Below are 16,960 nucleotides of genomic sequence, written 5' to 3' on the forward strand. Positions count from 1 at the left end.
GGAGAGACACAGAAGGACCAGAGACGAGGAGAGACAGAGCAATACAAAGCAGTGGGGACAGGTAAGAGCCCCAGGCCCGCATGGGACGGATGACCCCTCTCCGCTCCGCGCATGCGCATGGCAGGGGCGGGGACTGAGCATCACACCTGTTGGATGGAGCCCAGCGTGTCCGTGTACTTCTCTTCCGTCTGCTGGATCTCCCGCAGACAGCAGCACCGCTTGTCATACTCTGTCATCTTGGGCTGAGAGCGGAGAGGAGAGGCCGGTGTTGGGGTGTCCGGGGCCGCGCCCCACCCATACACCTGCCCCGCCAGGCCCTGCTCTCCAACACACCGGCATGGGCATCGGCTCTGTGCGCATGAGGTCCTCGTACACCTCGTCGCCCTCCGCCTCGTCGTTCTCCACGCAGTCGTACAGGTCCTCATCGTCCTCCACCGTGTCGCTGTGGAGGCGGAGTCAGGCAGGGCCAGTGGCTTCCCCCAGACCAGGGACCCTTCTGATCCCCTGGGGCAAGGTGCCGTCCCCTCAGACCCCCTGGGGCAGAGCCATGTCCCCTCAGACACTCAGAGCAGGATGCTGATCCCCTCATACCCCAGGGCAGGGTCTTGGTCCCCTCAGACTCCCCAGGGCAAGGTCCTGTTCCCTCAGACCCCCCGGGGCAGGGTCGTGGTCCCAGACACTCACTCGATCTGGTCGGACAGGCCACTGTAGATGTCCTCATCACCCACGCTCTCCTCCTCAGTGGGGAAAGGCCTGGGGGAGCCAGGATGGTGTAAGCCAGAGGCCAGAGGGCCAGGTGGGGAGGGAGCTTCCAGGAGGAGGAGTATTGGGGCCAAATGGGTCCAGAGCTGTTGGCTCAGACAGTTACTCACATGATCCCCTTGTTCTGGGCAATTGGGGTCCAGGACAGAGCGGACAGAGTGTAGATGACCTGTGACAAGGGCGAAGGCTGCTCAGCAAGCCCGTTGCCCACCCACATGCCAGAACACAGCCTCCAAGCACCTGACCTTGAGGTTAGATCCCATGCCCCTGGGAGCCTAATTTGGGATTTTCCCACCTTTCCATTCCCCGACGTCAGCATGTCAGCGTTCCTTTAACTGAGCACCCACCACTTGAACCCCTTGCTCTATTCAATCCTCATAATCACTCAGAGAGGATGGAGTGATATTACTTCCAAGTTAGACAAGGGACTTAAGGCTCAGAGAGGCATGGCCACATATCTGAGGTCACACAGCAATCGGTGGAGCAAGGACTCAAACTCAGTTCCACATGTCCTAAGCCAGGCTCTTTGCACCTGGTGTACAGTTTGGTCTGGCCCACCAGTCCTTCCCCAGTAGGCTTTGGCTTGCCCAGTGTAGACGTTCATGGAAATGAACTGAAACCCAATCTTTGGGTTCTCAGTGTCCAGCTCACAGGCAGCTCCGTCCCAGCTCACCTTCCCGAAATCCTGCACATCAAAGAGGTCAAAGGCCTCAAAGAGCTCACTCCGCTTGAGGCCAAACTTCTCATAGCAGGTAGACAAGAAGGTGCGAATATTCTTGAGACACAGGAACTGTGGAGAGATAAATGAGAATGGACAAAACATAATGGAACCGGGGAGAAGCTGACCCTTGGCCATCTGGCTTGCGGACTGGCGCAGAAGAAGAGAAAGAAAGCACAGGCCCCCCACCGAGTAAAGACCAAGCTGTACCTGAAGCCAGTACACCCCTGAATCCTTTTTTTTATTGAGGTAAAATTCATAAGATATAAAGTTAACCATTAACAGATAACAAAATGTGGTGTATACGTACCTTTGGAGTGTTACTCAGCCATTAAAAAGGAATGAAATTTTGATTTCTGCTACAACACAGATAAACCTTGAAAACTATGCTAAGTGAAATAAGCCAGACACAGAAAGATGAATATTGTATGATACCACCTACATGAGGCCCCTAGAATAGGCACATCCGTAGAGACAGAAAGTATGGTGGGGGGTAACAGGGGCTGAGGGAGACGAATAGGGAGTTCGTGTTTAATGGGGACAGGGTTTCTGTTGGGGAAGATGAAAAAGTTTTGGACATAGTGGTGACAGTTACACGACATTGTGAATGTATTAAACGCCACTGAATTGTACACTCACAAATGGTTAAAATGACAAATATTATCATTTTCGTTACATATATCAGTCATATATCTTTATATAAAATTTTATTGATAATTATAAAATATATTTATATCATTTTACTTATATATATAATGATAAAAATTATGTCTAGTTTACCACAATAAAAAAGGTTAACCATTAACCCTTTTATTTATTTTTTTAATTAATTTTTACCGGAGTATAGTCGATTTACAATGTTGTGTTATACATACATACATATATACCTACATATATATGTATGTATGTATGTATAACTGAATCACCTTGCTGTACACTTGAAACTAACACAACATTGTAAATCGACTATACTTCAATTTTTAAAAATCCAAATAGATAGATAGATAAATAAAAAATAAAACAAAATGAGGAAGACCATAGAAGAGCTGAAATTTAACTCCAGAATGGTGTGAATCTGGAGTCAGTTTTCTTGACTATAGCTTCAATGCTTTGCCTTGCATGCAGTGGAAACCAGCATGAGCTCCCGCCACGTGCTCCATTCCCAGCACTGTCTATATATTGTTTTAAATTTATGTATTTTTAAATAAAAATTGTGTATATTTAAGGTGTGCAACAGGACGATTTGACATGCTTATTCATAGTGAACTTATTACTACAGTCAAGCTAATAAACATATCAACTCTTGCCATAGTCGCCATGTTTTTGTGTGTGATGAATGCTGTTGAAATCTACTCTCTTAGCATATTTACGGTGTTACTAAGTACAGTCACCACGCCTGTACCCTAGACCTCTAGACTGACTCATCCTATGTAACTTCAACTTTATACCCTTTAACCAACGTCTGCCCATTCATTTCCCTACCCCCACCCCAGCCCCTGGTACCTGTCCTTCTACTCCCTGCTTCTATGAGTTTTACTCTTTCTATATAGAGAGATCAGCTCACCAAAATTAATTTAAAAATTAAACAGGACTTCTATGGTGTGTGTGATTCAGATACATATTTTTTGTCAGATTCTTTTCCATTGTAGGTTATTACCAGATATTGAATATAGTTTCCTGTGCTATACAGTAAGTCCTTGTTGGTTATCTATTTATTTTTATTTATTTATTTATTTTGGCTGCGTTGGGTCTTCGTTGCTGCGCGGGCTTTCTCTAGTTGTGGCGAGCGGGGGCTACTCTTCGTTGCGGTGCGCGGGCTTCTCATTGCGGTGGCTCCTCTTGTTGCGGAGCACGGGCTTAGGCATGTGGGCTTCAGTAATTGTGGCTCACGGGCTCAGTAGTTGCGGCTCACGGGCTCTAGAGCACAGGCTCAGTAGTTGTGGCGCACAGGCTTAGTTGCTCTGTAGCATGTGGGATCTTCCCGGACCAGGGCTCGAACCCATGTCCCCTGCATTGGCAGGTGGATCCTTAACCACTGAGCCACCAAGGAAGTCCCAGTTATCTATTTTATATACAGCAGGGTGTATATGTTAGTCCCAAACTCCTAACTTATAGAAATGTTTTTATTAATTTAAATGTTTCTTTGTATTCCTAGCTTCTTGAAAAGTTTTTGTATTTGCTCATTTTATTGAATCAGGAATGGATGTTGACTTTCATTAAGTGATTTTAAAGATCTGTACAGGACGATCATGTGTATTTTGTTCTTGATTCTATTAATGTAGTGAGTTATATTAATCGAATCCGCAACATAAGCCTTTGATTCTTTCCGAATGACTCTAAATTTTTCTCTGCATTTGAAAAAGGTAGAAGTGAGTCACATGCTATCTATGGGCTCTAAAATGTAAGTGTAAGGCCCTGGTTGTAATTTTACTCAGTGTCATTAATTCCTTTGTATCTAAAAATTATAGATTCTTGGAGGCTATTCTGCCTCAATATTTGTGGATGCTTTTGCGAGCACGCATGTGGTCACATTTAAGTCAGGTCAGAAATGATTAAAATGATGAATAAAGGGAATTTATTTTTAAATTTAAAATATATATATATATATATCATATTTATATGAGAGGTATCATGGAATCCTTGCAACAATCCTGCAAAATAATTATGATCATTATCCTTGTTTTACAGATATGAAACTGAGGCAGGGACAGGCAGCTGGGGTGCAAACTCAGGCAGCTGCATTTATGAATCAATTCAATACACACTGTTCTTTGTATCTGTGAATCTCACACTTTCATCTTCAGATTGTATCTTCTTCTCAATTACTGCCACATCCACAGCCTACCTAAGCCATTCTATGGGGAGCATGGACTTTAAATTAACTTTAACATAAATTAATGTATTTAAGGAGAGAACATCCTACTCTCAAAGGAAACCAGATTGAGTGCTATCAGCAGAAGCCAGTGTAAAATAAATATGATGTAAACAGTGTTATACATCATATTTATTAGCTGGATCCTGTTGCTTGCCCAAGGCCTGTTCTGTCAAAAAGAGATTAGCAACTATGACAGATGCATAAAAGACACAGTAGCAATTCAACATCCATTTATGTTCAAAGAGAGAGAGGAAAAAGAACTCTTGGCAAAGTAGGAATGGAAAGGAACTTCTGTAACCTGATAAAGAGCATCTTGAAAAAACCTTCAACCTTTGCCTTAAGTCAAAAGCAAAACATTATACTTCAGAGAAAAATGCTGCAAAGATTTTTTTTGAAATAAGAAAAAAGGCAAGGGTGCCCGCTGACCATTCCTGTTAACTATACTAGCCTGCGTTGTAAGACAAGACAAGGAAATAAAAGGAAAGACAGAAAAGAAAGAAATATCAGTACAATGCTCATTTTTGCAGACACTACGATTGCCAACATAGATAAGCCCGAAAGAATATACACATAAATAACTGGAATTAATAAAATAGCAATGTTACTGAACACAAAATCAACACACAAGGTTTACTGCATGTTGGTACATCAGCAACAATCAATCGGAAAATGTGTCTTTTTTTCAAGATTACATTTGCAAAATTTTAGAATAAGCAGAACGAACCTATGGTGATAGAAATCAAATCAGTGGTTGTTCTGGGTGGGGAGGGTGGTAGAGATTGACTCAGAAAGGCCACAAGTGATAGAAAAGTTCTGTATCTTGATAAGGGTATGGGTTGCACAAGGGCACACGCTTGCTAGAACTGATTGGATGGTAACTTGAAGAACTGAGTATTTTTGTGTATGAAAATTGGACTTCAACTTTAAATGGATAGCATTTCCCATCATCTAAAAAATGTAAAACAAACAATCGAACAAAAAAGCTGATTAATATCTAACACATCTAACAAAAGAAGTACAAATCCTATATGGAATGAATTATAAAATTTTACGGAAAGATATGAAGGAAGATCTAAATAAATAGAGTGAAATATATACTAATTCTTATCTAGAAAGACTCAGTATTTTTTAAATTTCAGCCTTCTCCAAAATTGAGCTATAGATTCAATGCAATTTCTATTAAAAGCCCAGAATGGTTTTTCATTGAACATCTTTCATGTGACCATCACTGAACTCCAGGGCTTTCTCTCAAACCTACTACCTTCAATCCCTGGAGCCAGTAGGAATATCCTGGGATGGTAAAGTAGGGAACAGGATGGAGAATAAATTCCCAAAGCATACAAGAAGGGAATTCCCTGGTGGTCCAGTGGTTAGGACTCCACGCTCTCACTGCCGAGGGCCTGGGTTCAATCCCTGGTCGGAGAGCTAAGATGCCTCAAGCCCCAGCAGCGCAGCCAAAAAAAAAAAAAAATGATACGAGAAGATCCTACTTGCTGTGTGTCTTTGGGCAAATCACCTCCCCTCTCTGAACCTGTTATGAAAGTTCCTAAATAATGGACCATCATAATGCCTACTGTGTCATGTTGTTGTAATATGATAGAATAATGCATGTAAAGGGCTTGGAAGGGTGTGAGCCCTCAGTATCTGGAAATGATCATTATCATCCTCACTATCATCAAGATCACCATTATCACCACAATCATACCCATTTCTATCACCATTATTACCATCATGATTATCACATCATCACTGTTATCACCACCATGATCATCATCACCATCATCTTCATCATCATCAACATCACCATCATAATCACCACTACCACCACCATCATCATTACCATCATCATCTTCACCATCATTACCATCACCATCATCATCATCAATGTCACCATCATAATCACCACCACCACCATCATCATCAATATTACCATCATAGTCACCATCACCACCACCATCACTATCACAATCATCATCGTCACCATCATCATCACCACTGTCCTCATCACTATCGTTGTAATCACCATCATCATCTTAGCTCCAGCTGGAAAGCCCAAGAGCATTCACTGACCCATCAATTTTCAGAACTGGAAAAGACCCCAGATATCAACTCGTCTCCAATGTTCATCACCCAGAGAGAGGAAAAAGCCCAGAGAGGAAGAAGAAGGACTTATTCAAGGTCACAAGGCAAACTGGGTATCTCGTAGCACCTCCCAGGCCTTAGTTCTATTCCTGCTGCCTACCTGTGGCAGAGGTCACTGGCAATCCACCAGAATTCATGCTTTTTCTTCCGCGATATGGAATTGTGGCTGTAAAGTTGTCCACACAGCCAAGGACTACATTTTTCATCCCCCCTTGCAAATGGGTGTGGCCATATGATTGGTTCTAGCTAACGGGATGTGAGTATTCACCATGTGCATCATTGTCAGGGCAATGTATTAAATTTAAGAAGTGGGATTGCCTTCTTCATACTCTATTTTCCCCTGTTGTCTGCAGGCAGACAGAAATGATGCTGAGACTCTAAGGGATAGTAAAGTCACAAATGAAAATAGTCTCTGAATCACCCTATGAGAGAAAAGCCTCCCACCTGGTACCAGGAGGAGCATTGGACTACTATGTGAACAAGAAATTCATTTCTATTACATTAAGTCACTGAAAAGGCTCATGTGTTACAGCAGCTAGTGTTATCCTAATATAGTAGCCTTAAGGGCCAGAGTCAGCTGTGGTCTGTTGGATCCTCAGAGGCCCCATGACTGCCCACTCCAGTTCTTCTTGTAATTGTTTCACTAATTACACACATGGAAATAAACAAATGGCTGGAATCTGGGCTAAAGACTCCTCTCATATCTGCCTGGTGAACTCCTACTCATCCTTCAAGGCCCATCTCCAATATCTCTTCCCCCATTTCTCCACCCAAGTGGAATCCTCAGCCTCATTGCCCTACCCCAGGATCCCTTCGTATAATGTCTCTCCCCACCCCAGGCCTGACCACAAGGTCTGTGACCTGCTCTGTTCCCTCCACCAGAAGAAAGCAGGGCCCAGAGTTGAGGCATCTCTGGAGCCTGGATGTGGTGGCATGTAGTAATGCCCAATCAGTGTTTATTGAATAAATAAACAACATGGGGATAAGTAGAGGAGAGTCTGGACTTCTTTTCCCACCCGGGGTCAGGTTTTCAGAACAACGCACTGCCCTTTCATTACCATCAACTTCTTCATTTACAGCTGCGGAAACAGGTTCCTTCATCCATCAGTGGGCACTTCAAACTGAATAGGTTCAAGGCGGACATCGTGGCTACTTTAAACCCACTCCTACCCCAGGCTCTCCATCTCCACACAGAGACTCAGCTGAGGAACCCAGGATGATTCTTAACACTCCCCAAGCAACATAATCAAGTTAGGTTATATTTATGGATTATTTTCTCCAAACCAGGAATGCATCTAAGTGTTTTGCAAGTATCAGTTCATTTAATCCGTTCGAAAAGTTACATGCACCCAATGTTCACAGCAGCACTATTTACAATAGCCAAGACATGGAAGCAACTTAAATGTCCATCAACAGATGAATGGATAAAGAAGATGTGGTACATATATACAACGGAATATTACTCCACCATAAAAAAGAATGAAATAATGCCATTTGCAGCAACATGGATGGACCTAGAGATTATCATACAAAGTGAAGTAAATCAGACAGAGAAAGACAAATACATATGATATCCCTTTTATGTGGAATCTAAGAAAAGGATACAAATGAACTTATTTCCAAAACAGAAACGGACTCACAGGCTTAGAAAACAAATTTATGGCTACCAAAGGGGAAAGGTGGGGAGAGGGATAAATTAGGAGTTTCAGATTAACAGACACACACTACTATATATAAAATAATCAACAAGATCCTACTGTGTAGCACAGGGAACTCTACTCAATACTTCGTAATAACCTATATGGGAAAAGAATCTGAATCACTTTGCTGTACACCTGAAACTAGCACAACATTGTAAATCAACTGTACTCCAATATAAAATTTAAAAAATTTTTAATTCATTTTATCCTCCCCTTCAAGTCAATCAAGAGGTACTTCAGATTCACCATCCAAACTACCTCTCAATCCAAGCCCTTCACACCATTTCCATTGTCAAATTCTAGGGCAGACACCACCATCTCTCACCTTTGTGACTGTATTAGCCTCTTCAGTGGTCTCCCTAATTCATGTTTCACCCCTCCCAGCCCACCTCCAAACAGCAAATCTGACCATGAAACCTTGCCATGGTCACCCATCGACCTCAAAATAAAGTTCAACCTCACCGTGGCCTGCAAGATTTGGTCCCTGTGGAATTCTGCAAGAACTCTCTTTTTCCTCATGCTACCTCCCCTACCTCGGCTCCAACTTGGCAAAGATGGTTTCCCCACCCCAAATGCAACATATTTTATGTTTTCTTGCCTTATGCCTTGTTCCCTCTGCCTGAATGCCCCTTGTGATCTCTTACATATAGATTTCAGCTCCTACCATCTCGAAGTGGAGTCTATTTCCCCATCTTCTGTGTCTGGGCTGGTCTCGTGACTGACTTTGGCCAATAGAAAGTAGCGGAACTCACATTGTGTGAGTTTCGAGCTTAGGCAACCAGACCACATGGCAACCTCTGCTCTCTCTTTCTTGAAACACTGTTGCCAAATGAAAGAGCTCAGGTTAACCTACTGGAGGATGAGTGGCAAGGTGGAGCAGAGACCAGCAGTCTTTTGGAGGCTGCAAGGAGGCAGGAAAACACCTGGTCAGCTCCCTTTGGGGTCCGTGGCACCTCCATCCGTCCAGTCGGGGGACTCTAGTGGTCTCTCCCTTCCTTTCTCTTTTCCTTTATTTTTGTGATAATAGACTTTATTTTTGAGAGCAGTTTTAGCCTCACAGAAAAACTGAATGGAAGGTAGGGAGACTTCTCATACACCCCTCTACCCCAATGCATGTGTAGCCTCCCCCATTACCCACATCCCTCACCAGAGAGGGTACATTTGTTACAACCGATGAACTTACATGGACGCATCATCACCCAGAATCCGAAGTCGACATTAGGGTTCACTCTCGGTGTTGTACGTTCTATGGATTTGGACAAATGAATAATGACATGTGTCCCCCATTACAGTATCATACAGAATATTTTCACTGCCCTAAAAACCCTCTGTGCTCTATGCATTCATCCTTCCCTCACTTTAACCCCTGGCAACTCCTGATCTTTTTACTGTCTCCATAGTTTTGCCTTTTCCAGAATGTCATAAAGTTGGAATCATACCGTACATAGCCTTGCACATTGGCTTCTTCCACTTAGTAATATACGTTTAAGGGTCCTCCATGTCTTTTCATGGCTTGACAGTTCATTTCTTTTAGCGCCAAATAACATTCCATTGTCTGAATGTACCAAAGTCTATCCATTCACCTACTGAAGGGCATCTTGTCGGCTCCCAAGTTTTGGCAATTATGAATAAAGTTGCTATAAACACCCGTGTTCTGTATGGGACATAAATTTTCAACTCCTTTGAGTAAACATATTTTCTTTTGAATTAAGCATTATCATTACATTTCAAACCCACGTGCAATAGTCCCTAATCGCATGCCCTTCTTTCCCTCCCCACTGGTAACTCCTATCCAGAAATGGGTGTGCGTTGTTCCCATCGGTGTCCGCGTTCTTTTACTATGCATGCATGTGTCCACAAACAATATATGGCGTGGTTCTGTTCTGTTCCATGCCCCTTGCCTTTCTGCCCTGCCCTCTCCCTGCCTCTCTACAGCCTCATTTCCCAAAGTTGTCTCTGAATAGTAGCTAGGTGAATCAAAACTGCCTGCAGGGGCCAACCCCTGCCCTCCGGAGGCTCCAGCCATTCGTAGGAGGAACCATTTATTGAGAACTGAGCCTTTTCCAAATCTTACACTAAGAGTCTGACATGCACAGGTTTTGTTTGTTTGTTTGTTGGCCGCGTGGCATGCAGGATCTTAGTTCTTCGACCAGGGATTGAACCCACGTCCCCTGCAGTAGAAGTGGATTCTTCTTTTTTTTTTTTTTTCTGCGGTACGCGGGCCTATCACTGTTGTAGCCTCTCCCGTTGCGGAGCACAGGCTCCGGACGCGCAGGCTCAGCGGCCATGGCTCACGGGCCCAGCCACTCCACGGCATGTGGGATCCTCCCGGACCGGGGCACGAACCCGTGTCCCCTGCATTGGCAGGCGGACTTTCAACCACTGCGCCACCAGGGAAGCCCTGGATTCTTAGCCATTGTACCGCCAGGGAAGTCCCCGACATGCACAGTTTTGTTTAATCCTCCCAACAAAGTTGCTACTGTGATCTAATAACAGTTGGTACTGAGATCTAATAACTAATAATGTTATTAGTTGCAGGCTCTAATAACATCTGCCCTTCCATTTATCCAAACCCAAAACACTGGAGTGGCCTTGACTATTTCTCTTACTCCACTGCCAATCCATTAGCAAAATCGTACTGGTTCCGTTGGTATATTTCTCTATTTCTCTCTTACTCCACTTTCAATCCATTCCAAAATCCTATCCGTATACATTCAAAATATACCCAGAATCCCACCCACTTCTGTCCACCTCTACTGGTCCAAGCCACCATCATCACTCCCCTGGATAACTGTGATGGCCTCCCCAGTGGACTCCTTGCTTCTTCCTCTTTTTTTAAAATTTTTTTTGGCCGCGCAGCATGCGGGATCTTAGTTCCCCAACCAGGGATCGAACCCGCGCCCCATGCAGTGGAAGCGGAGTCTTAACTACTGGACCACCAGGGAAGTCCAGGACTCCTTTCTTCTGCTCCTGGGCCCCTGTAATTTATTTTCAACCCAACAGCCAGAGTACTATTGTCAGAACCCTTCCAAGACAACCCACCCAGATACAAACCCAAGTCCGCTCTGCAGCTCACAAGACCTGCACAACCTTTCCCTGTCACCTCCCTGCCCTCACCTCCTCCCTATCGTCACTATTCCTAGAACACGTCAGACACGATTCAGCCCCAGGACCTTTGCATGGACTATTCTCTTCTTAGAATGTCCATCCCCCCCATTAACCTGGTGCCTCCCTTCCTTGTCTCTTTTGGGCTTTTGATGAAATGTCACTCCTCAGGGAGAACTTCCCAACCGCTCTATTTAAAATCGTAGGGAATTCCCTGGTGGTCCAGTGGTTAGGACTCGGCGCTTTCACTGCTGTGGGCCCAGGTTCAATCCCTGGTCCGGGAACTAAGATCTTGCAAGCCATGTGGTACAGCCAAAAAAATAAAATAAAATAAAATTGTAACACACGTGTATTTCACTTATTTATTTTGTTATTGTCTGTCTGTGTCCCCCCACCCCACCCCTCCCCCACACACTAGGACATCAGCCCCACGAGGGCAGGATTCTCTGTGTAGCTGGTTCACTGCTGTAGCCTCAACACCTAGTACAATGCCTGGCACACAGTAGGTGCTCAAAAGAAGTTGGTGAAGGAATGAAACCCCATTTGACAGATGGGACAACTGAGGCTCAGAAAGGAGATATCCCCTTCCCAAGGATGCACAAGTAGAAATGGGGAGCCAGATACCAGCTCTCTGCGTCCAGAGGTCACACTCCTCACCCGACCTCTTCAAACCACGCCAGGCTGCCTCATGGTGCCACGTCGCAGGTGGCATTGGGGGGGGTTCAGCACATAACAGGAACCATATGTACCACTCTCCAGCCCAGCAGCCTTTGCAAGGTCATGGGCTGACTCCAGGTTCACCAGGGACAACAGAACAGATGGCCCTGTCTGGCCTAGGGAGGAAGTTCCCCGTTGACCTCAGGAAGATCAGCTGAGACTTAAGACTGCTTCCCCCCAGTCATGTGACACCTCAAAGGGGGAAAGGGGGTATGACTCATCAGCCCCCTGGCTGGAGTAGGGCCAGCTAAAGCCAGGGGCTCCCTCCGACAGCAGGAATGACAGAGGTTAGACCACTAGAAGGTCTAGTGGTAGCCTGAAGTGTGGGTGAAGTTGGCAAAGGACAAATGTAGGAGGGGCATGGGAGACTATTTCCTCCCTGTTGGGAGAGGGGGCAACCCCCTCAGTTGGCTCAGAACCTCAGAGTCGGGCTGGCATCTTGCCCATATGCAAATCAGCACCCAGACACTTCCCCTTTGCCTGCAGTTCCCCCAACATCACAGCCCCTGTCCCAGACAAAGAAAGAGCTGGAAAGTTTGGCCAGTTCACCACCCTCTTTCACGGAACCAGTGTGCAGGGACAGAGGCCCCTCTGGGTGGTGGAGATGGAGGGACAGGAGATGGGGGGCATGGAGCAGGAGAGGGAACCCAGAGCTGAGCCCATGAGTGCAGGAGCCAGCTTCCCCACACCCACCCCAGCCCCAGGGAGCCTACCGGAAACAGGAAATGCCTGTTACCAGGGTTTGCTCAGGGGAGTCGAGAAAGAGGGGCCCTCTGTGTTCAGCCCTTGCAGCCCCTTAATCTCGAGGTTGCAAAACTTCATTCTGCAGACCAGAGAGGGTGGGTGTGCTGTGCACCCTTTTCGAAGCCTGCAAACAGAGGTGCAGAGTATAAACGCCTCTTCCTGGCCTTCAAAACCCACCCTGCTCCCGCCGTCTCTCTCCTCTCCCCTCCCCTCCCACCCCAGCACACGCTCAACATCTCACTGCCAGTCCAGGGGGTCAGACGTACAGAGTTTGACTCCGAGCCCAGCCACTGCAAGCTGAGGGACCTTGGATGGGTCACTGTACGTCCTGGTGCCTCTGTTCCCTCATCATCACCATGGGAATAAAAATACTCACTGAATCTCCACTCTAGCCCCCGGCCTACCGTTCAGGGTCATACATTCATTCAGCAAGCATGTATCGAGTGCCTACTGAATCCCAAGCCCTGGGACCTGTCGGCAGCCAGACAGAACCCTGTCCCCACAGAGCTTACAGTCTAGTGGCAAGACAGATGCAGAGCAGAGAGGCACATGAATCACTGGTTGATCACCACTGTGGTAAGCCTGCATGTGAAAAAGCCCGGAGCCCTGTGGGATCTGGTTAAGGGGGAGATGAGTCTGGTAAAGCCAAAACTCAGAGACGAAGCAAAGAGAAGAAGCAGTCCAGGAGAGCCTTGCGCACAGCCAGTGGGGAAATGTCAAATGGTGCGACCACTTTGTAAAAGTGGTTTGGCAGTTAACAAGCTAGGTGTGCACCTCCTATATGACCTATTCCATCCCCAGGCGTTTACCCGAGAGAAATGAAAGCAAGTGTTGATACAAATGTTCAGAGAAGTTTTACTTGCCAAAAAGTGGAGGCAACCCAAACGCCCATGGATGGGAGAACAGATAAGCAAACTTAGTAAGTCCATGCAACGGAATACTACACAGCCAATAAGGAATAAAGAACTAAGACACGCAACAGTTCAGTGAACGGCAAGAGAGTTATGCTGAGTGAAAGGACCAGCCTCAAAGAGTACATATCTATGCTCCCCTTGATATAAAACCCTAGAAGATGTGTAATAGGGAAGAACAAAGCTAACTACATATTGGAGCTGTTTCTTTTACTCTAGCCCTTGTATGATTGCCTTTGCTACAAGTTAAGAATGTAGCCTGTAGCCTGAAATACACAAGATAGCCCAATCTCAAGGCTCTGACCTTTAAAGGTATTACACTTTTCCATTCATATGGAGATAAAAGTTGTTCAGAGAATAATGTTAATCTTGTTGGAGGTTTATAGGAACATTGTGACCTAACCTACGTGGACAGCTGCAAAAACAAAGGATTCTGGCACCCAGAAGTTTGCAGCAACCAACCACACCCTCTCCCCTTTTAGTATAAAAGAAGCCTCGGGCTTCCCTGGTGGCGCAGTGGTTGAGAGTCCGCCTGCCGATGCAGGGGACACGGGTTCGTGCCCCGGTCCGGGAGGATCCCACATGCCGTGGAGCGGCTGGGCCCGTGAGCCATGGCCGCTGAGCCTGCGCGTCCAGAGCCTGTGCTCCGCAACGGGAGAGGCCAAAACAGTGAGAGGCCCAAAAACCAAAAAAAAAAAAAAAAAAAAAAAAAAAAGAAGCTTAAGTTCTAGCTCAGGGAAGATGGTTCTTTGGGACACAAATCCATCTTCTCAGTCTGCTGGTTTTCTGAATAAAGCCTCTATTCCTTGCCCAAACCACCCATCTCTCGATTTACTGGCCTGTCATGCAGCCATCGAGTTTGGACTCGGTAACAGATACAAACTAATCTATAGTGACCAAAAGCAGATCTGGGATTGCTTGGGAACGGCAGGTGGGGGTTAGGTAGGAGGGATTACAAAAGGGCAGGAGGAAACTTTTGAGGTGACAGATATGTTCACTCTCTTGATTGTGGGGCTGGTTTCACAGGTCCAGTATGTCAACATTTATCAACTTGTGATTTCTTGGGGTGCTCAGATGCTGCACCCATCTTGGGGTCATTCTGGGTCCCCCAGGCAAACAAGCACAAGACAGCCACCCCAAGGTGTAGTTCTGGAAACCCCGTCCTTTGAGGAGTCATGAAGTCACTGTGGTGTTCTTTCTGGACCAGAGGGAACTTGGGGGAAGCTGAGGATGGACTCATGGGAGGCAGGTCTCTGATGGGCTGTCCGGAGGAAAGGCAATTAGCTGTGTGCTTGGGGCCTGTGACAGGACAGTCCTAAGAAAGGAGATCTGGGTTTGATCTAAGACTGAGCTAAACTCCAGGACAAGCAGAGCCGTTAAAGCTTAGGAGGACTCTGCCACAGGAAGTAAAACCATTGCTTATCATTGATTCTCAGGCAAATAGTAGGAACAGCAGCTTTCTTTAACTGAGATAATACACTGAGCTCAAAGAGGCAGTCACTTCCTCAAGGCCTGCTTGCTCTCAGATCCTACCTGCCCTTCCTTTGCTTTGCTCTGTATCGAAGGGAACTACATTTCCCAGGTTCCTTTGCACCCTGGCTTCCAGGTAGTTTCAGCCAATGGGAGGCCCAGGCTGGAGACCACAAGGTGGGACGAAGAGAGAAGCCAGGGTATCTCTCCCTCTCTTATTCTGCCTCTCCAGCGGCAAATACACACCTTCGTGGTCTCAGCTCCCTGAAGACAGCTCTTGCCCAAAGTTCTAGCTCTTGTTAAATGGTTCTGGCCCCTGGCCCCTGGTCACACTACCTCCTTCTATTTTTTCTCCAGCCTAGTGGCTACTCTCTGGGTTACCTTAGTATCACCCGTCTCTTCTCAGCAATCCCATCGCCCATTAGCCCATTCCCTGAATTAAATCCTCTCTGTTTGAAAGACCTGAGATGACTTCTGCTTTCCTGGCTGAATCCTGACCAGGAGAACCAGAAATCTGAATCTAAGGCTATCTCCGTAACCACTTGAAAGGCTCATATGCTCCCCCCAAAAGAGGCAGTATTCTTATAGTGCTTGTGGTCACAGGTTTGGGGGCCTGGCCACTTGCATTCAAATCCAAGCATAGCTACTTATTCACCTGAGCAACTTACTTAAACTTTCCACATTTCTGTTTCCTCATCTGTGAAATTATGACAATAACAGGTAACCAATTGTGCTTTCCAAAGATGGTCACAAAAATATCACCCATCCAGTGTGCTCTTCTGCACTGTGACTTGTCACACCCCCCTCAAGAGGTGGAGTTTGATTCACCTCCCGTGGAATCTAGGCTGGTCTTAGCGACTTGCTTGTCACTGAGAATGCAGCCAAGTGCCCCGTATGATTCCTAAGTAGGTTAGAAGAAACCCTCCAGCCTCTGCCTTGGTTCCTTGAGAAACACTTGCTCTCTCTCCACGCTCCTTCTCAAAACCCCAATCGCCATGTTGTGAGGAAGCCCAAGCCACATGGAGAGACCAGGTTTCCAGGCAACAGCCCCAGCTGAGCAGAGCTTCAAGTCATCCCAGCCCAGGCACTCCACAGGGGAGCGAAGAATCCTCCAGATGATTCCTGCCCCCAGACATTCAAGGTTTCTCATCACAGAGCTGACAAACCATCATCACCATGCCCCATCTGAATTCCGGACTCACTGAATCTGTGAGAAGGATAACATAGTTATTGACATACATCTTAGTTTGGGTTGGTTTGTTTCACAGTACCAGATAACTGAAGCACAGAGGTACTTTCTCCATGAGTTTGCTGTGAAAATCAAATGAGTGCATAAGTTGTAAGTAAGTAGAACAACACTTGCACGTAGTAAGTGCTCAGTAAATGGGAACTGTTTCTGTTGTTATTCATTATACTTTCTGAACCTATTCTCATCCACTTCATTAAAACTGTTCTTTTCATCTTAAAAAAAAGGGTGGATATATGTGTATGTAAAACAGATTCACTTTGCTGTACACCCGAAACTAACACAACATTGAAAATCAACTATACCCCAATAAAAATTAAAATAAATAAATAAATAAATAAATTTTTAAAAAAACTATTCTTTTCAAAGTACCAAGACCTGGATGTGGATACGCTTTGCTCTTTGGGTCCCTTGACACTATGCCCTTCTGGCCACTTGACACTACAGCCCTATAAGTTAGGGACTATCCTTACCCCCTTTTCAAAGAGGGGGAAACCAAGTCACGGAGAGGTTCAGCAACTCACCCAAGATCCCCAAGTCAGGATCGGTACCCGGACCCCCAGGCAACCG

At 45.7% G+C, this 16,960-nt stretch overlaps 1 protein-coding gene across 3 annotated transcripts in view; it reads right to left on the minus strand.

The window, feature by feature from the left end:
- The window catches only part of VAV1 (vav guanine nucleotide exchange factor 1), a 50,153-nt gene that overhangs the window by 22,889 nt on the left and 10,304 nt on the right, over positions 1-16,960 (minus strand). For all 3 annotated transcript variants that reach the window (XM_027085752.1, XM_027085754.1, XM_027085753.1), the window contains exons 2-6: positions 1,436-1,552; positions 873-931; positions 685-753; positions 334-442; positions 147-242 (exon numbers count right to left, since the gene is read on the minus strand). In XM_027085752.1, coding sequence (XP_026941553.1) covers positions 147-242; positions 334-442; positions 685-753; positions 873-931; positions 1,436-1,552 — 450 coding nt within the window. The remainder of the gene's footprint in view (positions 1-146; positions 243-333; positions 443-684; positions 754-872; positions 932-1,435; positions 1,553-16,960) is intronic.

This window comes from Aethalodelphis obliquidens, unplaced genomic scaffold (assembly GCF_003676395.1).
Source record: "Aethalodelphis obliquidens isolate GAN/ISIS:26980383/991018 unplaced genomic scaffold, ASM367639v1 scaffold53, whole genome shotgun sequence".
In the NCBI taxonomy this organism is placed as follows: domain Eukaryota; kingdom Metazoa; phylum Chordata; class Mammalia; order Artiodactyla; family Delphinidae; genus Aethalodelphis; species Aethalodelphis obliquidens.